Genomic DNA, 25,014 nt, shown 5'->3' on the forward strand with positions numbered 1-25,014 from the left:
GCTTAAATGTTCAACAGTCAACTAAAATTTTTGCAAACCCCTTCAACAGATTTTCAGAAATAAGTAATATAACGTACTTGGCATATTGATACTAATTCTGGGTCACACATTGAATCTCTGAGGTCAAGTGGGTAGGAGGTAAGATGGAAAAATATTACCATATATTAAATCTACCTGAATATCTTTAGATCACCTTATTAGAACAGTGGTCATCAAAATGAGTTTCCAATGTCAGTAGCCTTGGCATTGTCTGAGCTCCACCCCAGACCTACTGAATCAGATACTGTGGGAGTAGGGCCCTCCAGGTTATTTTGAGGCATGCTAAAATTTGAGAATCACTGCTCAAGCAATATAGACTTAGCTTACTCAGTTAAATCAGTATTTAAAAAAAGAAGTCAGAATTCTAGGTAGGATTTAGAACGTACTCTTTCTAAATAAGTGTTTCTCAGTCTTGGTTACATATTGAAATTATTTGAGGAGCTACAAAGAAGTACCAATGCTTGTATCCCAGCTCCAGAGATTTAGGTTTCTGGACTGGCTTGGGCTTTTTAAAAACTCCCCAGATGATTCTGATACCTAACTAGGGATGAGAATTTATTCTCTCTAGGCCATAGGTCATATACGGGAAAAACCCATTTTAGAATTCTGATCTCCAAAGTGTAAGGTAATACATTTGTGTTGTTTTAAGTCACTAAATTTGTGGTGGTTATAGTATCAATAGGAAATTAATACAGTAAGTCTGAGAAATTTAATTCTTTCAGTCTAAATTTCCTCCTAAGTAAAATAGAAATAATAGAGACGACTAGCTGCTCTTATAATAATCCAGTGAGTTGACCTGGATAAATTGCTGGACACATAGAAAGTATTCAAAAACATACTGTTCCCTGTCTCTTCTGTCACCATGAATTTTGTTATGATGGCTACATTAAAAACTGAGGGTATGACATTAACAGATAATTGTCTAATAGATTTCATAAAAACATCTCTTAAATGTAATTTGTAATTTTTTATAGTAAAGAGAAAGAAGATGGTGGAACAAGAGCTATTAGCAAATACTAAAAAAACTCTTTATGTGCTGCTTATCACTGAATTTAACCAACTTTATCTAAAAGATCATTTTCTCAAGTGAAGCTTGAATCACAGAAACTTAGAATTAATATCTAATCCAGTCTTACCCTATATAAGAACCAGTTTTAACACTCTTGGCTATAGCCATTCAGTCATGACTTGAATACTTTGAGTGAAGGGAAGATTATGACGACAGCTCACTTTAATTTCAGGCAGCACTTCAGAGCTAGCCAAATCATATCTTTCTTCTACTTCCTCCTTTAGTTGTGTTCCAAACTTAACTTATTTAAAGTCATTTTCGATAAAAGCTATTTTTTACCTGGATGCACAACATTGGGAATAGAAAGGGAATGTAATTCAAATTTGTGTGTTTGTGTGTGTGCATACACATGCACACATACATTTGTATGTTGGGCAGACAAGAAAGAGCAGATATGATTCCTTGAGCCAACAAGATGGGGATAAGTAAGAGAAAAGGGGAAGGAGAAGAAATGTATATATTTAAAAAAGAATATGCTGTTGATGTTATGAAACCACAAAGATGTGTCCTAATGGTTCTGGGGGTATGAGAGTAGCTGGGTGCAGGCTGATAAGAATTTTGCTTACACATCTATTTTTGTTTAAAAAATAGCAAAACGCAATGCACAAACTGCAAGTAGGATGGATCACAGAAAAAAAAGTAAAAACTGGGAGTAGACTTTTGTAAAGGTCTTTGTCATGAGCTGAAAAATAAGCTCTCAAATATTCCAGTTATGTAGAAAGCACTTGTTTCTAAGTTCCTGAGGAATTCAGTCATCTTAGTTAGGTAGGATATGAAAGAAGAAAAAAAGCTATATCTCCCTAATGTTCCCTTAAACTACTTTAAAATAAATCATTTTCCCTCTTATTAATACTCTTAATTTTCTTCAAAACTCAAAAATTCTAAGCACAAATTATTACAAGTAAAAAATTTATAATCATGTAGCACTTTATAGTTTACAACAAGTTTTCATTGATATTACTTAAGCTTTGACTAAGGTTAAATTAATTTACATTAATGAAAAAGATATTTTGATCCATATGTGGGAAATTGGAGATTAGAAAAATTAAGGAATTTAATCAAAGTTAAGATAATAAATGGCCAAGATAGGATTTAAACCTGTTCTCTGCACTCTAGGTGCTGAATTCTCTCTACAATACCATCAATTTTGAAATATAAATTGTCTCTAAGTGAATTAATAGGGACATTATGGACATTTATTATTAATAGAACTATTCTGTGAAAAATAAATGTCTCTACTAAGAAAAAACACACACAGCTGGTTCATTAGAAGTGAATGATAGCAGATTTAAAATCTAAGTAGGATTTAGAAACAAATTAGAGTTATTAGACCTTTCCATAGATTGCTTTGCCAAGTCTTGGTGTCTAGAGAACTCCAAATTAGCAAATAAAGATTACATACATCTCTTCTGCTTCTGGATTCAGTCTATTGAGTTATCCTACCTTATCTAGAGAGAGATTCTGCTTTTTATTTGTTTAGCAACAGCTAACAAATCATCCCTGCAGTTCATTCACCCTTCCCTATGTTTTGAACTATTCCTTTTGTATTTAATCACTATTGCAAACATTGCAAAATATGATGGGATTTCTGGGGTGCAGGTTTTCTTTCTTATATTGATTGATCCTTCTTATCTCTTATGAATGCCATTTGTTAAAGTGCATTTAAACAAATATGTCTTCAAAATTTTGAAGATGAGGCTGTAAAGACATCTTGAAACCCATGAAAATCATTTTTGAACAAAATATTTCACCCATCTCGTAACTTTGAAGATTAAAGATACAATTGAATATTTTGATCAGCAAACATTAACTTTACTTTCAGGAGCATTTGATAATTATATACCTAATATAATTTTTAATGAGGTTTATATAGCCCCATTTCTTATGGAGGCATCTCTTATCTCAGGATCCTAATTTCACTTTCGCCATTGATGGACATGAGGCTTAATACTTTATTCACCAGATATTTTTATTGAGCAAGTTTGTTCATTTGAATATATTACCAATTGGCTGCTATATACAGAGTACTATGCTTTGTACTACTCAAAACGCAAATACCACTGTGATAAGGCCTCTCTTGCCCCCAAAGGGTTTATCATCAGAATAAAAAATCAACAACTACAGGACTGGGTAGGCTATAGTAAGTTTTTTTAGAGTACTATAAGCCAGCGTTTCTCCACAGTGGTACTATGGGCATTTTAGACTGAATAATTATTTGCTGTAGGAGGCTGTTCAATGCACTGTAGGAAGTTTAAAAGCATCCCTGGCTTCTCTACCCACTAGATGCCAGTAGCATTTCCTCCGCCCTGAGTTGGTTAGTCGAAAATGTCTCCAGACTTTATCAAATATCTTCTGGGGTACAAACCTGTCTACAGTTCAGAACCACTGGCATGACAAAGGAGAAAGAGCTTGCTTTGGGATGAATAAATCTGCCAATATTTTAATAGAATTTAAGGCTTATGAATGATGTTTTAAAGGAAAGTAGGAAAACATAAACTTATACTTGGGGGAGATAACATAAATAAATGTGTTGACTTGTGAAATGATAAATAGGTATAATGGTAAGAAATCCATTTGAGGCAGAATGTACGTAAACAAGGAGAAATACAAAAGAGTGGAACAATAGAGTGGTTGACCTTAAATGCATAACCTGAACTAATAAATATACAGCACAGTTTAGTCAACAGATAATGGAAGAAAACTGAACACTTTGAACAGGGGAATGAATGAAACAAATGATGCCAAGGAAATATAAATCAATAACAATAGTATATATCATAGGCTCATTACATCATATGTACACTTCCTTGTGTCATGTAGTCCTTGTAACATTGCTGAGGGACTGCTACATTAGATTATGTTCTCATTTTTACAAACAAGAAAACCCAAGCTTACAGAATCCACAGAAGGCATGAAAAAGAGGGTCAAATGAGATTATGCAAATGAAAAATAGCAGGTTGTGAGGACTAATTAGATGGAGGGTGAAGGAAGAAAATTAAAAGTTGATTAGATGATCGTGAGAATAGACATACCATTTAAAGAAATGGGAACAAGAGAAGAATAGCATCTGACACAGCTAGCTAACTACAAAGTTACCACCTAAGAATAATTCCGAATGTAATAAAATATTTTCAGCTTTTTATTCATATTAAGGCTTAAGAGGCCTATTTTGAAACTAATAGTAGAAAATGTTATTAACTTATTGAAGTATAAACTGGTTCCCAAATAGTAATATACTAGGATCCCATAGAATAGAAGTCTATGTGTGTGAGAGTGTGTATGTATGTGTGTGTGTACCTGCTTGCATCAAAGTAACTGATGGGATAAAAATAGAAATGTATATAAAATGCTTTTTGAATTCTCATTAATAAAGATACTGAATGATCATTAAAACACTGCAAGTGGTCTATATGGATATATTACCCTCAGGAAAAAAATTAAAATGTGGCAGAACCTATATTAAACTATTTTGGTAGATTCAAAAGAGCATTAATGATGAATTCAGTTGTATCTACTACTTACAATAATAAAAACAATACTACAGCAACAACAAAAAAGCATAAGACAATTAACACAATCACCCTGGATGAAGCAAATATGTAACAAGGCAAAGTTATGTTTTATAGAATATTGCAGAAAAGGCCTTAACCACAACCTGTATTATACACCATATGTTCTTTATCTGACCTGTTTGCATCAAATTCCTTAATTCTCAGTCTCAGATATCCACAAGATAAGCAATTATAATTAAAGTTGTTTGTGATCACTATCAATATTTATAAGTAGTAATAAAGTATAGAATGCTTTTTTATTTAATATATCTTTATTGATTTCATAAAGAAGAAGGGAGAAGATGAGAGAGAAAGAAACATCAATGATGAGAGTCCTCACTGAGCAGCTGCCTCCTGCACACTCCCTACTGGGGATCAAGCCTGCAATCCTGGCATGTGCCCTGACTGGAATCAAACAGCCATCGCCTGGATCCTAGGTCTATGCTCAACCGCTGAGCCATGCTTGGCTCGGCTATAATGCTCTTTTTAATCCATGTTTTATAATTACATGAACTCAATTCACAATTTTTAATAGAAAAAAATTGCTTTAAAATTCTAAAATAATTTTTAATTTTTAGTTACTAATAAGACTGTTTTTAAAGCTACCCATACATAAATATAATAAAAAGTGATTTGACCAACACATTAAAACTTTAGAAATAATTCCATTTAAAAGACAATTCTTAAAGAAGAAAAACTGTATTATTTCATTCATATGGGTAATATAAAACAAAAAGTAATAAACGAACTAACAAAAAAAACTCATAGATACAGATGAGCAAATGTTGGTTACCAGAGGGGAAGGAAATGGGGGGAGGGTAAAATATGTAAAGGGAGTATAATATATATTTGAGTGGAAATTACACTATATGGTCTACAGATGTTGAATTATAATGTTGCAGACTTGAATATTATATAATATTATTAAACAAAGTTACCTCAATAAATTTAATTTAAAAAGACAATCTTTTCTCTCAAATCACAAAATTAAACTCTGTAAGTATCTGTAATTCCATAACACATTGTCTTCACTACATTCTCTACGTGTATCCACACACTATTTAATGAAGTAGAAAGAAACAGAGACATCTTTAAAATAACTGATTTGTTTCTAGAGACTTTCACTTCACTTTAATAAAATATTTAGCAAAATCATTTAGAGAAAAAAGCTCCAATATAAAAAATGATTTGCTGCCCTGGCCTGTGTAGCTCAGTTAAGCATCATCCTGTGCACCAAAGGGCTGTCGGTTCTATTCCTGGTCAGGGCACATACCCAGGTTGTGGGCTTGGTCCCCAGTAGCGGTGCATGCAGGAAGCAACTGATCAATGTTTCTCTCTCACATTGATATTTTTCTTTCTCTCTCCCTCTCCCTTCTTTTCTTTCTAAAAAATCAATAAAACATGTTTAAAAAATGCTTTTCTAATCCACTTTATCTCTTACACCATTATCTTTCTTCCAAATTAAATGAAACAGATATCGTGTCATTTATTTGATTTTATACCCTTTTTTATGGATGTTGACTTTTACCACATACATATTTGAGGTGGAGATGGGATGTGGAGGGAGAGAGACTGGTGGTTGTCTCAGTTTTCCCATAATGATGCAAGAAAAGAGGGAGCGAAGTGAGTCTATTAAGATAAGAGTATAAAATCCCATTCTCAATGGTGCCTAGAACATAAAGCAATAAGATACGGCATGTTTACTGATAACAAAGAAAGAGCAGCATCTATAAATGCTGAAATGTCTAAAAGCTAAATCGCAAAACCATAAACAAAACCTGGCATAAACACATAAGAGAAGCTCTGTTTTATAATAAGCAAGACAAAAAGTTTGATATCACCATAAAAGCCTATGCAAAGAATATTTGGAAACTATATGTTCTTATACACCTATGTGTGTTTGAAAATTATTTAAAAGTAAATGCAAGCTTCTGTTTATTTCTCATTTTACTTTCCTTTAGATTCGTTTCTTTACCTTTGAAGTAACTTCACATAAAAATTTAACAGAAAATAGAAACCAACAGTTATTTTATGTTCAGCATTTACTCATGACTTCACTCCAAAAATATTTATTGAACTTCCACTAAGTGCCAAGTGTAGACTCAACATTGAACAAGGAGACATGAATATGAAAGAAGCAAAAACCAAACAAACAAAACCCACCAGTTCCTACATTGGAAAAACACTATGAACAAAAACATATGTAAAGTGTTCAAAGCTGGTATACTGATTTTTGAAACTAGACCACCAACTTACACCATATACAAGAATAAACTCAAAATGGATAAAAGACTTAAATGTAAGTCATGAAACCACAACAATTTTAGAAGAAACCATAAGCAGAAAAATCTCTGACATCTCTTACAGCAATTGTTTGCTGATACATCTCTTAGGAAGAGGGAAACAAAGGAAAAAAATAAACAAATAGTATTACATCAAAATAAAAGCTTTTGCACAGCAAAAGAAACCTTCAACAAAATGCAAAGGGAGCCCACTGTATGGTAGAACATATTTTCCAGTGACACATCTGATAAAGGGTTAATATAAAAAAAACAACACAAGGAACTCGTTCAACTTAGCAAAAGGAAAACAAAACAAGCCAATTAAAAAAATGGGCAAAGAACCTAAAGAGACACTTCTCCAAAATGGACATACAGATGGCCAAGAGACATAAGAAAAAATGCTCATGCAGGGTGACGAGCTCTCTGCTCCCCCCATATGAGCGGGTGCAACCCCATGCATTGGGAGCAGACTCGTGCTATCACTCCAAATCCCATTTGCACCATCCTGCAGGGGCACAGTTGCTGGGAAAACGGACCACAAATCAGAACTGTGAAACCTGGTGCATCCCCTAGGAGTATCCCTTCAAGAACTCTGGTGGGGTAACCCTGAGCTGTAGGGCAAATGCCTAGCTCCCTTCTTGAAGGCCGAGTGCTTGCACCTCCCCCAACAAGAGGCCGCCTGAATACGGATTCCCAAAGCCTGGATTTACATTCCAAAACCTGCCTGCACCACAATCCAAGGGCAGATCCACAGCCTTTGTGCAAACCAAAACTGGGTTTTTGGAACCCTCCCCCCACAGAGGCCTTCACTAAGGCAGTCCCCACAAGAGCTAGAGCAACATCAAGCAGAGGGGGCAACTATGTGCTTTCACTCCAAACCCCACTTGCACCACCCTGCAGGGGCAGGCTCACTGGGAAAACGGGTCACAAATTAGAACTGTGAAATCCAGTGTAACCCACTAGGAGGCTCCCTTCAAGAGCTCAGGTGGGGAGCCAGTGAACTGTAGGGCAATCAACTGGCTCCCTTCTTGAGGGATAAGGACCTGCACCACTTCCAACAAGGGACCACCTGGATTTGCATTCTCAAAAACTCTGCACCACCAGCCAAGTGCAGATTAAAAGGGAGAAGGAATTGTTGGTCAAAACTGGGGCATCTGGAGCCACCTCCTTGCAGGTTTACATCAGGGCTTCTTACAGTGAGCCACAAAGAAAGAGAGGGGTGGCAACCTTTCTTCCAGCCACCACAAGAGCCGGTGCTACCTCAAGTGGAGGGGGCAGCCTTGATTACTCCAAGCCCCACCTACAGTGTCCTGCATGTGCAGCCTTACAAGGCAAAGGGGTAACAAATGAGAACTGTGAAATCTGGTGTGTCCCCCTAGGAGTTTCCTTTCCAGAGCTCTTGTGTGGAGCTTAAAGAAGAGTACATACTGCCTCTCCTGAGGGCTAAGGACCCTCGCCACCTCAATGAAAGGGTAGATTAGACTAGCATCCCCAGATTCTGCTGGCAATGCCCTGCTAATTTCATATCCACTGGGGGAAAGAGGTGCAAAGCAGAGCTTGGACATTAGACCTGACTCACTCGGGATACTCCAACAAGACCTCTGGCAGAGGACTGCAGAGACAGAAGGAAACAAGCAGCTCTCTGTCTCCCTCCAAAGGGAAGGTGACACCCCAAGTGGAGAGGGACAGCCTCATTCATTCTCTTCCTCCAAGCTCTGCCTTCACATCCCTACTGGGGAAAACACACAAGGGAAAGGTGACATATTTTAGACCTGGGGCATATGGTGTGACCCCTCGGAGCCTCCCCTCAGGGTTTCTGACAGGGCACCACTGAGCTAGAAGGCAAACACCTAGTTCCCCTCTCGACGTCTGAGATCCTGTGCCCCCCTATTCAAAGGGAGGACTGAATTTGCACTCCCATCTCTACCTGGCTTCATCCTCTTAAGCAAAATACTGTGGGGTGAAAGTTGATACCAACCACACACAGGCCAGTGACAATCAGCTCTCAGTAACAACACAAGGGTCCACATAACCCACACAAGGGATATCACTAGAGCATTTATCTCAGGAGTTCAAAGAGACTTTACCATCATGTCCCTCAGGATACTTACCACATAAGGCCACACCAAAAAGGCTTGGTGTCAAAGTAGTTCTACTTTACACATAGGAACAAAGGGAAAGAGACAGCTAAAATGGGGTGACAAAGAAACAATCCCCCTCAAACTAAAGAAAAGGAAAAATCGCCAGAAAAAGACCATTATGAGATGGAGGTGAGCAAGTTATCAGATATAGAGTTCAGAGTAATGGTTATAAAGATGCTCAAACAAATTAATGAGAACCACAAGACCTTAATAGGAAGGTCCAGGAACTTAGTGAAAGCATGGAAAAAGATATAGATATGATAAATAAGAACCAGACAGAAGTGAAGAATACTATACATGATATCAAGATTACCCTGGAAGGAATTAAAAGAAGGCTCAATGATGCAGAGGATCAAATAAGCCAATTAGAAGATGAGGTAAAAAAAAAAACACCCACAATCAGAAGAGCAACAAGAAAAAAAAAACACTTAAAAAGCATGAGGACAGATTAAGGGAACTTTGGGACAACATGAAGTGAAACAACATTTGTATCATAGGGGTAGCAGAGGGAGAGGAAAGTGATCAAGGGATAGCAAACCTGGTGGAGGAAATAACGACAGAAAATGTACCTAAAATGGTAAGGAGAAAGCCAAGCAAGTTCAGGAAGCACAGATGGTTCCAAACAAGAGGAAACCAAAGAGACCCACTCCAAGACACATCATAATTGAAATGGCAAGTGTTAAGGACAAAAGAGAATAGTAAGGGCTGTAAGAGAGAGACAAGTAGTGACCTACAAGGGAGTCCCATAAGGCTGGCAGCAGATTTCTCAACAAAAACGATTCAAGCTAGAAGAGGGTAGCATGAAGTTTTCAAAGTAATAAAAACCAAGAACCTGAAACAAAGGTTGCTTTATCCAGTAAGGTTAGCATTTAAAATTGAAGGTGAAATAAAGAGCTTCCCAGACAAAAGGGTAAAGGAGATCAGTACCACCAAACCAGCATTGCAATAAATGCTAAAAGGACTGCTTTAAGAAGAAATATTGAGAGAAATATACGTAGTCATAAAGGGGAAAATGGGATTAAATAAGTATATATTAATAACATTAAATGTAAATGGAATAAATGCTCCAGTCAAAAGACATAAGATAGCTAAATCGATAAGAAATCAGGACCCAAATATATGCTGTCTCAGGACCCACCTGAGAACAAGAGATTCACACAGTCTAAAAGTGAAGGGATGGGAAAAAAAATATTCCATGCAAATGGAAATGAAAAAAAGGCTGGAGTAGCAATACTTATTTCTGACAAACTATATTACAAAATAAAGACCATAATGAGACAAAGATGGTCACTACATAATACTAAAGGGATCAATCCAACAGGAGAAAATAACCCTTAGAAATATATATGCACCCAATATAGGAGCACCTAAATATATAAAAAATTTCTTGGCAGACTTTAAGGGGGAGTTGGATAGCAACAGGACCATAGTGGGGACTTTAACAGACCATCAATAAAAAAGGTCAACAGGGAAACAGACCTGTAAATGACACACTAGATTTAATGGATTTAATAGATATTTATAGAACATTTCATCCCAAAGCAACAAAATACACATTCTTCTCAAGTGCATATGGAACATTCTGAAAAATGGATCACATGTTAGGGCACAAAACAAGTCTCTACAAATTCAAGAAGATTGAAATCATATCAAGATTCTTCTGGGATCACAATGCCATGAAACTAGAAATCAACCACTATAAAAAAAATCAAAAATATTCAAACACAGGAAGGCTAAATAACATGTTATTAAACAATGAATGGTTTACCAATGATACCAAGGAAGAAATCAAAACTTCCTGGAATAAAAATAAATGAACACATGACAACCCCAGATTTATGGGACACAGCAAAAGCAGTAATGAGAAGAAAATTCATAACATTACAAGCATATCTCAAGAAACAAGAAAAAGCTCTAATAAACCATCTAACACAACTCAAAGAATTAGAAGGAGAACAGCAAGAAAAATCCACAAGCAAGTAGAAGAAATGAAACAATAAAGATCAGGACCAAAATTAATGACATAAAGACTAAAAAACAGTTCCAAGAACTGATTCTTTGGAAAGATAAATAAGATTGATGCACCTTTAGCCAGAATCACCAAGAACAAGAAAGACGACCCAAGTAAATAAAATCAGAGATGAAAGAGGCAATAAAACAACTGACCCAACAGAAATACAAAGGATTGTAAGAAAATACTATGAGCAACTATATGCAAACAAACTGGGCAACCTGGGTGAAATGGACAAATTCTTAGAACTACACAATCGTCCAAAGCTGAATCAGTAAGAATCAGAAAACTGGAATAAGGCAATAAAAACTGATGCAATAGAAGCAGTAATCAAAAAACTCCTCTGTCTCCACTGTCTCCTTCAGAAGCTGGATGTCCTCTGTTGTGGTGGTCCCTGTCTCCATCAAGTTCACAGGAGGCAGTGGTGGTAGAGCTTGGAACATGGGATACTGGGGATTAAGTCTGGCCAGCTCCTTCATCTTTTGCCACATATTTTCTTTTTCCTTCATTTGGAACAGGTCTTTCTGCTTTTCTGTCTTGTATTGTTGTGTGCAGTCTTCAAACAGCTTATCATTCATCTCCATAAACAGCTTCAGAACACTGTAGATCAGTCCATGTATGGTCTTGTTCCAGTGGTTCTTGGAGTTCCTGGAGAGTACAGGGAACATGATGGGGAGGATTGTCACTAACCAGGCTCCTGATGTGCTCATTGTTCCAGTAATAGAGAGCACGCTCTGCCACCTGAAAATGTGAGCTCCAGACATACTTGGCAAGCTGGTGGAAGAGTGGTTCCATCTTTGCTGAACTCTGAGAGTTCAGCGTCATCCAGAATCTCCTCTAGCTTATTTAGGAACATCACCTCCTTGGGGCTGTGGGTCTTCAGCCAGAACTTGAGAAGTCCCACAATCACCAGCTCACAGAGACTGCTATTCTCCAAGAATTGGACCACATTTACCATATTCCAGCTTAGTGAGGATGGTAGACATTCATGGACTTGATCTTGTGAAGGGAAAGCAAGACATGGATAAGGAACATCTTGTGCTTTTCCTTAAGGGGCAAAGCAAAGGCATTGATGATGTTGCCCAGAATCTCCAGGAGCTCAGCAATTCCATTGTGATGCTCCATCTCATTGATGAAATTGTAGAAGATGTGGTTGATCTGCCTAGGAATATAAGTCCAGAGCCCTTAAAACTTGCCATAGATTCTATGCAAAAAAGCCTTGAGAAAGTGCCGCTCTCAAGGATCCAGGAGAGCAAATACAAACTTCTCGTCAATGTGTTTCTTGGCTAAGTTTCACTGGTAATCATCAGACTCAGGAAACATAAGAAAAACTCCTACTTGAGCTGGAGATGTGGCCAAGTGGGTTCCAGGGTGGGCTCATCTTCCTCTGGGTCAAACTTGATTTCATTTGATGAAGGTGGCAATGTTCTCAAGAAGTTTGCCGAAAAGACTCAGTGTAAATGGCCTCGGTGACAGTGACAATATCAAGGCCATGGGTGATGTATTCCACCATTTCATTGAGTCTTGCTTGCTTCACTCCCTTGAATTTGAGATCACTGAGTGGGTCTGACACAAAGTCAAAGAGGACATGACATAACTTCTAAATAAGGAGCTCCTCCCACTCCTGGTTTGGCAAACCTTTCAGAGCAGTAAGCTTTTGCAACTCCTGGTTCTTGCTGAAACTGAAGCAGGAGGAACTTTGCCATCTCTCCTTAACAATCTGGGGCCCCCTGATTTTGCTGAACTGTGTGGTGGGTGGTGTGGTGTTCGGGATACTTGTTGGATGATAGTGGCTGTGCCTGGGGCTGAAGCTGGGGCTGAGGTTGGGGTTGTGGCTGCAGCTGTGGCTGGGCCTCTCCTGCCATGACCAACAGACTTAAGCCTGATTGCCTGGTTTTGATTCCTGATGGTATTAATTAGCTGAAGTCATACAACCTCTCAGTGCCTCAGCTTCCTCATCTCAGCACTCTCACCTCCACCATCCTTGCTTGAGCTCCTGGGCTTGGCAGTGCCTTTGGAAAGTAGGGGGCTCCACTCCTTCCTCAGTTTATATGGCATCTAGACCTGTTTGGACCAGGCCCAGCTCCTGTGGTCCTGCTATGGCTAAGGCTTTGTTTGGCTATACTCAGCCAGCCATGATTTAATATTTTTATTATATGAAATTAAGAAGTATCTGTTTACTTCAAATAATTCACACAAACAATATTTAGCTTTTAAAGAAGATGTTAGAAGTAATATACATATCCCATAGCACTAATTTTCCAGTTATCTAAATGGAGAATTTCAAAATATATGCTCTTTTGTTACATAAATTTACTAATTTTCTTAAATGTACACTTATTTAATTGCTTTTATATTTACAATATTAGCTAACTAAAACATCTATCAGCTGAGGTGACTACAGCATTCTATATATTAAATATATTTAGGTAATTCCAAGACCTGAACAAACAGGACATTTTATAAATGTCTTCACCCTGCTGTGGCTCAGTGTATTAGACATGAAATCAATACTATCTTTTGCAGATGTTTTGGAGTGCTATATTTTAATAAAAGCAGGTTACAATATTTAACCATCAAGCCTGTAAAATTTATATTTCCTAACATTGAAAAGGAGAAATCAAACATGCAAACCAAGCTCAAGAGATAGTGTTTCCATTATCTGACCATTATTACTGGCTTTAATGAAAATCTTAGTTTAGGATTTTCCAGGAATGAAATAAATTTCAAAATGAAGGCCATAACAAGAAATAATGAAAGCCACTTCATACTACTAAAGGAATTGATACAAGGAAAGGATATAACCCTGATAAACATATATGTACCCAATATAAGGGCACACAAATATATAAAAAAACTTCTGGAGGGCTGAAAGGGAGAGAGAGATAGCAATACAATCATAGTAGGGGACATTAACACCTCACTGACATCGCTAGAAAGATCTCCTAGATAAAAAAAAATCAGCACAGAAAGATAAACATCACATGATCTCACTTATATGTGGAATCTAAAGAACTTAATAAACTGATGAACAGACATTATTCAATGACATGGAAGCATGGATCATACTGATGAATCTCAGAGGGATAGAGGGGGAAGGGTGGGTGGAGGGGGAGAGATTAATCAAAGAACTTATATGCATATATTCATAACCCAAACACAGGGACAATAGTTTGGAGAGGGACTGGGGAGGGGGTGGGGTGAGGTGGGATGGGTCAATGGGGAGAAAAAGGGACATCTGTAATATTTTGAACAAAAACTTAAAAAAATTAATAAATAAGTAAATTAATTAATTAAAAAATAAAATTAAAGTTTTTTTTTAAATCGACACAGAAACAGCAACCCTAAATGACACACTAGATCTACTGTATTTAATTGATATTTACAGAACATTACCCCGCAAGCTGCTGAATATACATTCTTCTCAAGTGCTCATGGGACGTCTCAAAGGTAGACCATATGTTGGGACACAAAATAAGTCTCTGCAAATTCAAGAGGACTGAAATCATATCAAGCATCTTCTCGGATCACAATGGCATGAAAACTAGAAATCAACTACAACAAAACACTTCAAAACATTAAAACACATGGAGGGTAAGTAGCATATTATTAAAAATGAATAGGTTACCAATGAAATCAAGGAATAAATCAAAAACTTCCTAGAAACAAATGAAAATGAACACACAACAATCCAAAATCTATGGGACACAGCGAAAGCAGTCCTGAGAGGGAAGTTCATAGCACTGCAGACTTACATCAAGAAACAAGAAAAATTGTTAATTAACTATCTAACTCTACAACTTAAAGAATTAGAAGGATAAAGAGAAATTAAAATAAATAAATAAATAAGTAAATAAGAAAAAAAATTAGAAGGAAAACAAAACAAAAGCCCAGAGTAAGTAAAATAAAGGAGATAATGAAGATAAGAGCAGAAATAAATGACGTAGAGACTAAAAAACAGTATAAAAGATCAATGAAACCAAGAGCTGATTCTTTGAAAAGATTAAATAAAATTGATTAATCTTTAGCCAGAATCATCAAGAAACAAAGAGGACCCAAATAAACAAAATGAAAAATGAAAGAGGTGTAACAACTGGCACCACAAAAATACAAAGGATTGTAAGAAAATACTATAAATGATTATATGCCAACAAAGTGGAATAACTGAATGAAATAGACAAATTCCTAGAAAAATACAACCTTCCAAAATACAACATTTCTGAATCAGGAAAAAAATCATAAAACCCAAATAGGCTAGTAACAACCAATGAAATTGAAGCAGTAGTAAAAAATAATAAAAAATCTCTCAGCAAACCAAAACCCTGGCCTGGATGGCTTCACAGGGAAGTTTTACCAAATAGTCAAAGAAGAATTAACACCTATCCTCCTCAAACTATTCCAGAAAATCCAAGAGGAAGGAATACTTCCAACCTGTTTTCACAAGGCCAGCATTATCCTAATTCCAAAACCAAATAAAGACACTACAAAAAAAGAAAATTACAGGCCAACATAACTGATGAATATAGATGCTAAAATCCTCCACAAAATATTAGCAAATCGGATCCAGCAATATATTAAAAAGATCATACACCATGACCAAATGGGATCTATTCCAGGGCTGCAAGTCAGGTACAATATTTGCAAATCAATAAATGTGATAAATCACATAAACAAATTGAAAGACAAAAATAACATGATCATTACAATAGACGCCAAAAAAGCACTCAACAAAATCCAGCACCCGTTTTTGATAAAAACCCAGCAAAGTGGGAATAGAGGGGATCATACCTCAACATAATAAAGACCATATATAACAAAATTACAGCCAACATCATATTCAAGGGGCGAAATATAAAACCATTTCCTTCCTGGGCAACATGGTTCAGCATTTGAGCATCAACCTATGATCCTGGAGATGACTGTTCGATTCCTAGTCAGTGCACATGCCTGGGTTGCAGGCTTGATCCCCAGTAGGGGCATGCAAGAGGCAGCTGATCAATGACTCTCTCATCACTGATGTTTCTATCTCTCTCTCTCCCTCTCACTTCCTCTGAAATCAATAAAGATATATTTAAATAAATAAATAAATAAAACCATTTCCCTAAGAACATGGTTGCCTGCTTTCTCCACTCTTATTCAACATAGTACTGGAAGTCCTAGCCACAGACATCAGGCAAGAAGAAAAAATAAAAAGTATCCAAATTGGATAGGAAGAAGTAAAACTGTCATTCTTTGCAGATGATATGATATTGTACATAGAAAACCCAAAAGACTCCAAACACAAACTATAAGATTTAATAAATGATTTCTGCAATCTAGCAGGATACAAAATTAACACCCAGAAATTGTTGGCATTTTTATACACCAATAATAAACTCTCAGAAAGAGAAACTAAAAAAAATAATCCCATTCATGATTGCAACAAAAAGAAATTAAATTACTTAGGAATTTATCCAAGTAGTTAAAAGAACTGTACTCGGAAAACTATAGAACGTTGAAAAGTGAGAAGATATACACAAGTGGAATAATACAGCATGTTCCTGGATTGATAGAATCAATATCATTAAAATGTCCATACTTTCCAAAGCAATCTATAGATTCAATGCAATCCTTATTAAAATACCAATGGAATATTTCACAGATCTCGAATAAATACCCCCAAAATTTATATGGAACCAAAAAAGACACCAAAGAGCCACAGCAATCTTGAGAAAGAGGAACAAAGTTGGAGGGATTACAATATCAGATATCAAGCTATACTACAAATCCATCGTAATCAAAACAGCCTGGTACTGGCACAAAAACAGGCATGTAGATCAATGGAACAGAACAGAAAACCCAGAAATCAATGCAAGTCTTTATGGTCAATTAATATTTGATAAAGGAGGCAAGTGTATACAATGGAGTAAAGACAGTCTCTTCAGTAAATGGTGTTAGGATAATTGAACAGGTACAGGTAAAAAAATGAAACTAGGCCACCAACTTACACTGTACACAAGAATAAACTTGAAAATAGACTACCAACTTACACCCTACATAAGAATAAACTCAAAATGGATGAAAGACTAAAATGTAAGTCATGAAACCATAAAAATTTTAGAAGAAACCATAGGCAGCAATGTATTAGACATCTCACATAGCAAAATTTTCACTGATGCAACACTAGAGCAAGAGAAACAAAGGAAAAATAAACAAATAGAACTATATCAAAATAAAAAGCTTCTGCACAGCAAAAGAAAGCAGCATCAAAATCAAAAGGGAACCCACTATATGAGAGAATATATTTGTCAGTGATACATCTGATAAAAGGTTAATTTCCAAAATATATAAAGTACTCATATAACTCAACAGAAAGGAGACATGAAAACCAATAAAAAAGTGGGCAGAGGACCTAAATAGACACTTCTCCAAAGGACATATAAATGGCCAATAGACATATGAAAAAATGTTTAAAGTCACTAATCATCAGAGAGATGCGAATTAAAACAACAATGGGGTACCACCTCACACCTGCCAGAATGGCTACTATCAATAAACAAGTGCTGGTTAGGATGGGGAGAAAAGGGAAACTTAGTACACTGCAGGTGGGAATGCAGACCATTTGGAAGACATTGTGGAGTTTCCTCAAAAAAATTAAAAATGGAGCTGCCATTTGACCCAGTGGATCCACTTCTAGGAATATATCCTAAGAAGCTTGAAACACTAATCAGAAAAAATATGTGCACCCCTATGTTCTTAGCAAAGTTATTTACAATAACTAAGATCTTGAAACAACCCAAGTGCCCATCAGTAGATGAGTGGATAAAAAAGTTGTAGTACATTTATACAATGGACTCCGATGCAGCTGTGAAAAACGAAGACCTCTTACCCTTTGAGACAACATGGGTGGACCTGGAAAGTATAATACTAATGAATAAGTCAGTAATCTCACTTACATGTGGCATTTAATGAACAAAATAAACTGACAAAATAGATTCAGAGACATGTAAGCATGCAATGGACTAAGGATTCTCAGAGAGAAAGGGTGAGGGAAGGAAGAGATCGACCAAAGAACTTATATGCATTACCCATGGACACAGACAATAGTGAGGTGAAGGCCTAGGAAAGGAGCAAGTGTGCAGAGAAGGGGGTCAATGGGGGTGAAAAAGGGGGACATCTGTAACACTTTCAACAACAAAGATAAATTAAAAAAGAATTTATAGTCACCAAAAGATTTCACAAGAAAAGTTTCTTCTAAACTAAAGCCAATAAAAATAGTATATTCATATAATATATAATTTTGAAATGAGTAAAAAGACTAATAAATAATCTTTAGTTTAGACTGTTCTGTTTAAAAGGTATAATTTGTTTCGTCGACACTATGGGTAATTTATAGAATCATAGTTTTTTTTCTTTTTTAAAAAAATTATCTTTATTGTTGAAAGTATTACAGATGTCTCCTTTTTTCTCCCCATTGACCCCTATACTTTTAAAGGCAGAAATCTGGCATAGTAAAACCTCGATGACTTGAAGTTCTGCTCAATGAAAAAATGAAGGTTTACAAACACTTTGCCATAATAGCCAACACCCCTTCCCAGGATCTGTATTCTAGTAGATCTTATGCTTTCTTTTAGAGTAAAAATATTTGTATCAGTGCCTGACATTACTTCAGGGTCTTCTTATATCTCCCTAAGGCATTATCTGTCCTCTGGTTCTCATGTCCCTAGCAGTAAATTTTATTGCCAAGAATGCTTGCTTTTTTTCTCTAAATTGAATGTCTGTATGATCTTTTAATGCTTGTATTGGGGCCTTGTTTTCTGACTCTGGCACTTATATTTTCTGGTCCTTGCTTCAAATTCTGGCTAGTTGTCAATAATGACTTTGCCGAAAACCTTGAAATTACTGGTCACCTTCAAGCAAAAACTTGTGCTCCTTCTAACTTGAATGAAGAGCTTCCAGTCTTTTTGTGTGTGTGTATGGAATAAAATCTGAAAGCCTTGACCTTAACAAATATTTCACTTACAGAAATGAGTTTGCAGCGTCTTCAACTATGTCAAGTTTCTATTTATATCTTTCAATAGCATATGAATTAGGGATCTTGGTGTATGGAAAATTGGTCACCAAAAAGCATAATCAAAGACAGCAGCAGCAGCAGCAAATGTCTGGCTATAAAACAGATTCATTATAATGGCCAACATAGATATCATGTCTGACACCCCAGTTTCAATGCCAAAACCAGGGGACAAAACTCTCTTGACTGCATGCCCACACCATACAAACGCTCAAACAAGAAAGCAGCAAACGAATTTTCATAGGGTTCTTTTTACTCACTATATCAAGCCAGAGGATCACATATCCTAATTCTTTATTATGCCTAAAAAAAAATTTCTAGGATATACTACTGAGGCCTTGAGAGAGAAAATAAGCAAACAAACAAAAAACTAATAAAAATTTACATAATGACTTTTTAATGAGGACTGAAGATACTTTATGTTATATAGCTTTCAACTTCTCTACGTCTCATAATATTGTCTCACATCACATGAGGCAAAAATATGGGGTAATTAAAAATACTTAAGTATTTTGTTATAATTGTTTATATAATATACTGACAACTGTTTCTTCTGAAAAGAATTTTTAAGAATAACATGAGCTTTGGACTTGTAATTACTGTGAATCTATTCATATTAAGTATATTTGACTGCGGGTTCAAAGAAATTTTTACAGTGTTTAATTTCATGTGTTTAAAAATGTGAAAGCTTTTCTTGGTGCCACAGGGATTGAAATTAATGCTAGGATAAAAGATTGTATTAGAGGAATACAAAGGGTACCCTGGGAATTATTTAGTATATCTTACTATTTAATTGATCCTCATATTTAAAAAGAGCTTAATTTCCCTATTTATCTATTCATTCATTTTAATATTTGTTAAATATTTACCATATGTTCAACCCTGTGTAGGTACTATGATACAGGATCAAAGACACCTTTTTGATGTGAAGGAGTTCCTTCTCGACTAATGGAGGTCTTCCCATGCCCGCATGATAAGAATGCAACAGTCTTGACCGTAAATAAAGGTAGGAACAGAAGCACAAAAAAAGGTGTTACTAACTTTGTCATCATCACGTTGGGAGCAGCTTTGGAGAAGAAATGACATTTAGGCCTGCTGTTGAAGAGTTATTTACAGCCATTAAGGTTGAGGGTGTGACATATCTAGAATACTTATGTGAGACTGGCTTTCACATCATAATAAAGAGCTAGAGGAGTTCCTTGTAGAGAAAATTAAGAAGAGATAGGAGCACTTTCATGTTAGAATACTTTATAGGAAAATTATAGAGAGTATAATGGTGACGGCAAGTCAGATAAAAATACTATATTTGGTTATAAAGGGGATAAAAGAATACATGGGTGTTTTTTTTCTTTCCACAAAATTCCAGAATACTAGATCTGAAATTAGAATTCAAAGAGGCAGTTATCAAAGGAGAATGTATTTTTCAGGTCTGTGTTGTTATTATATTATGAGTTACCTTCATGAAGACATAAAGGGTAAAAAAACAAAAGGAAATAAAAGATGATTTAGCTAAATCCATAGGTAATTGCTACATATATTCATATTCACAATCTCCTTAGATGAAGCCACATATAATGGGAGCATATTTCCTAACTTCAGAGTTTCACCTTATAAATTGTAACTATGAATTTGCATATGTCAACTGGCCCTAGAATACCTGGATATATTTTGATATAATATTTTCATATTCTTCACTAATTTTCCAATAAACACATTTCATTATTAAGTGATCCCTTTAAGATTACTCTATGAAAGACTTTATAATTATGAATTTTAAGAGCTGCATATTTTGTTATGTTGATGCCATTACTAAAAGGCTTCTTCTATTTTTATTGGGAATTTAATTTCTAGATTTTTTTTTTTACTTGGTGACATATATATGTTCATAAGTTTTTGCTTCTGTTGAGCCATGTCTCAAGTGGAATATTACAGCCTTCATGACTTCAACTATATACTTACAGATTTTCCTTCAAAAGCATTTTCTCAGTTTACAGCTTCACAGATAGTATTCAAGTGTACCTGGTTTCATCATAATCTCTGTATTAAGTGATATTTTTTAAAAGATGTTTTTTGTAATTTAATTGATAAAATAGGTATAAAACAGTACCTTACAATTGATTTTATTTGTGTTTATTTGAACTTATAAAGAATAAATGTTTTTCAGTATGTAGTTTATAAAAAAAGAATTATAGTATGATGCCAAGAAAGAATATTATAAATTTTAGGACATAGTGGCCTTTAAAAGTGTTCTAAAACAAAAATTTACACTCCAGAGGACACAGACTTTTCCTCTATCAGCCAATCCTACCCTGACTTCATTCTTATCTATTAAACTTTCCTAAAAACTAGGTCTAGAGAACCCAGAAAAGTTCGAGTTACCACCCTTCCCCCACCCTGCCCCACGACTATCCTGAATAAATGCTCAAGTTATTTTTTGAGGAAAGAAATCTGGATTTAAATTGACCTCCAGCTGCCTGGTTATGCAGTTTGTGACTTTGTTTTCTCATCTGCCAAAGAGGAATAATTTTTTATTTTATTTTATTTTGTTTGTTTTTTACCAAGTCAGTCATCACCTAGATGGGAAGAATAAGTACCCTTGAGAGAGCTCTGTTACTTCCTTGGTAGACATTTGCAGAAGTCACCTGGCTACTCTGAGATCTATATCTCTCCAACTGCAAAACAAGAATACTTATTCATAGGATTTAAGTACCTTCCGTAGTTTCTGAGACATACATATATTTGAGAAGTATCAAAAATATTATAAATGTATCTTTATAAACATGTAAATAATGCCATGTCAGTGGGGAGAAGAAGGGTAAACTCATCTCTGGACTTTTTCTCTCTCATATGAAAACCCGAGTTTTGAAAAAGCTCCTGAAATGATTTACTTCTTATTTGCATAAGCACAATCTTTATAGGCTCAGCCACATTTTCAGCAAATCTGAAAATAAAACCAGTCTCTTCAGCTAATCATTCCTAGCTTAGTATTTTTCCAAAATTTAAGTACAGACTCAAATTTTAAAGTAACTGCTACCATTCCATCCAACTAAGGAAAAAAAATGTACAGAGTTACAGAGTATGTATATATACAGGTTGGAGCAAAAGTAGGTTTACAGTTGTGAGTATGTGAAACAGTGTTTACTCTTGGATTATTATTAATTATTTTCCATATGAACAACTGTAAACTTACTTTAGCCTGTATATATAATGACGGGGGGGGGGGGAAGCAAAATATATAAATAAGTATAGGCTATGTCTTAGAATCATAGTCATTGAATTTCAAACTCTTTCTTTGCAATTTTAAAGAAAATCATACTTTTGCTATTGAGATTTATTCAGTCATTAAAAATAAACACGGTGTCTTGAACCAATAATTTAGTCTATAAATTTTAATATGCTATACAGATTTAGATTATTTTAGAGTCTCTCTGTAAAGTTTACTGACTATAATTTCTCATTTGAGCAAAATATTATTCTTTTATAAGTTAGTTTCCTTCTTAGAATTTGGTTTTATTCTAAGATTCACTTATCAACAAATAGAATACTAAAATATGATTTGGTTACTATAAAAATAAAGTCATTAGGTTTATTAAGTCTCTGACTTGTAGTAGAAATTAAATAGTTGAACGCAAGTTAACACCTTTTTTTGCCTTTCTGGCACACACCCAGCAGATGCCATTTTTTATAGTTGTGAGCATGTTATGCCCAAAGATATTTTAAACAAATGCTATTTATTTTTTCAAAGCATGTGAAGGGTAAGCATGTAATCTTTTTAAGATAGATGACATAATAGCATGCCATTTTAAAAACATCATAAGGAAACAGATGGCTCTGAATTATTTTTTTCCTCCCTCTCTCTTCTCTTACATGTTCCCTCACTTCTGTGTCCTGTTCGCATAACACACATTCTTCCTGAGGTTCTTTTGCTTCTCTTAAGAGCATGTGAGAACTAAAACATCTTTTTAATCACCCTAGAAACAGACTTTTTTTCTCCAGGGTTAGGAAGAGAACTGAAAAGAGTCTGAGCAGAAGTCAAAACTTTGAAGTAGAAATGACAATAATATTGCAAAGGAGACTTAGATCACAGGCCATAGCCTATTCTCTATAGTGTTCTTTAGATTTCATCAAGGAAAATTTTATCTAGACTAAGTCACAAAATTCCCCCAAATAAGGAAACCATTAGACATACCAAGATTGGTGAGATTTAAACCCATTTATTTAGCACTGATTCCTTAGTGAAAGCAACATGTTTTCCACCAGCGTTAATCCACACAGTATCCTATGCAAATTAGAAAAAGGCAACTTGTTCTAATTTGTACATGACTAGACACAGCCTGGTAGGGGACACCCAGGTAGGCACATGGCTTGCAAGTGGAGCTGGGCTAAATTCCAATACCTTCTTGTCACCTCAAACAGGCAGCCTCATACAAAGCATAATCTGAACAACTGGACATGGGAATCCTATTTATATAGATCTTTCTTTTTAGTTCTTTACAAAACACAAAACAAAAATAACATAATTAGAACATTTATCTAAAATTGTTGCAAAGTAGCACTATATCAAATTGAGAATGTAAGGTTTTCTATAGCAAATACCAAATTTACTCAGTATAAAATCAGGTGACCATAAAATAATGCTTGACACAAATTCCTTGTAATATCAAAGAGCTACTAATAAAAATCACTCTCCTTGTTTACAATAACAGGATAGTGAAATACTTACCACCATCTTCAATTGTAAAATGGAATATATCACTTGTGGCATTAGCCCCTTCTCTTAAAACATAACATATTTTCATGTCATCAATGTCAGCTAGAAAATAACCAAAGAACAAGATGATTAATCACTAGCGCAAAATTGGTGACTTATGAAATCTTCTTGGCTATAACCATCTCCAACCCCTTCTTTTCCTAAGGGAAACAGTGCTATCTTATTTCTCCTATCTCTAAGTTCCTGGATTTCAGCTATCCCACAGAAATCTGATCCCTCACTCAGAGTGTAAGAATTAAGTTATAATAATAGCAAGGTGTTGCTCCTTCCAATGGCATTTGCATGTTCATGCACCAAAGAAGTCACAGCGTAAACATGAAATGTTAGGTTCCATGACAGGTGGCAACAGAGATATTTTGAAGCTTGGCAGATTTCCTGGCACTACTGAAATCACACCCTTTGTCTCCCTGTAGAACTTGCCCTAAGAGGAAAGAAGCTACCTTGCCCTCCTAACATTTGTAGTTTAGCAGGCTGTTTTAAGCAGTCGAAATTTTGAAGGAAAAAAATGAGACTTTTTTAAAATGTCAGATTGAAATAACTATCATGAACCAATGTCAGAGAGAACATAAATTAAAAAGCATCTAATGAAATCTGAAGCCTGTATTCATAGGAAAAAATCATTTTGTCTCAAAAATGCTCTTTCTGTTGCTTCTTACATTAGCTATCAAATTCCCTGGCATAATTTGTTTTTAGTATTGACTAACATGCAATTCTTAAAATTTATTCATCCATTTTACCAGTTCCTTTCCTTAATAATGCAACACAGAAAACATAATAAACCAAATACTTTGTTCTATGATACTCAAAACAGACAGATATTTGATCTACGACAAGCAGTAAGTAGTTATTTCCAAGGCTATGTAAAATCAAGAACATAGCTAAAAATTGCTTCAAAAATGATATGTAGTATTTATTTGTCTCATGTGTCTTTCCATCTCTTAAGAACTCTACTAAGAGTAGAATCCAAGATGGGGGCCAAATAGGTGGAAGCTACATTCATCTCTACCCAGGACCAAACTGGAATCATAACAAAATTATAGAGCAATCATCCTGAATAACCTACTGCACGCTAGCTGAAGAGAAGTCTTGTAACCACGGAT

General features: G+C 35.5%; 1 protein-coding gene and 1 pseudogene across 2 annotated transcripts in view; both read right to left on the bottom strand.

Annotated features, from left to right (window-relative positions):
• The window catches only part of FREM2 (FRAS1 related extracellular matrix 2), a 287,618-nt gene that overhangs the window by 249,681 nt on the left and 12,923 nt on the right, over positions 1-25,014 (bottom strand). The window contains exon 2 of the mRNA XM_081128339.1: positions 23,867-23,956. Within this exon, the coding sequence (XP_080984465.1) occupies positions 23,867-23,956 (90 nt within the window). The remainder of the gene's footprint in view (positions 1-23,866; positions 23,957-25,014) is intronic.
• LOC308553544 (serine/threonine-protein phosphatase 2A 56 kDa regulatory subunit delta isoform pseudogene) lies at positions 11,375-13,151 on the bottom strand (annotated as a pseudogene). Its single transcript has 2 exons — positions 13,067-13,151; positions 11,375-12,951 (listed from the first exon to the last, which is right to left on the bottom strand). The product of its transcript is annotated as a serine/threonine-protein phosphatase 2A 56 kDa regulatory subunit delta isoform pseudogene (transcript).

Source organism: Miniopterus schreibersii (genome assembly GCF_964146895.1).
Source record: "Miniopterus schreibersii genome assembly, chromosome: 2".
NCBI lineage: Eukaryota > Metazoa > Chordata > Mammalia > Chiroptera > Miniopteridae > Miniopterus > Miniopterus schreibersii.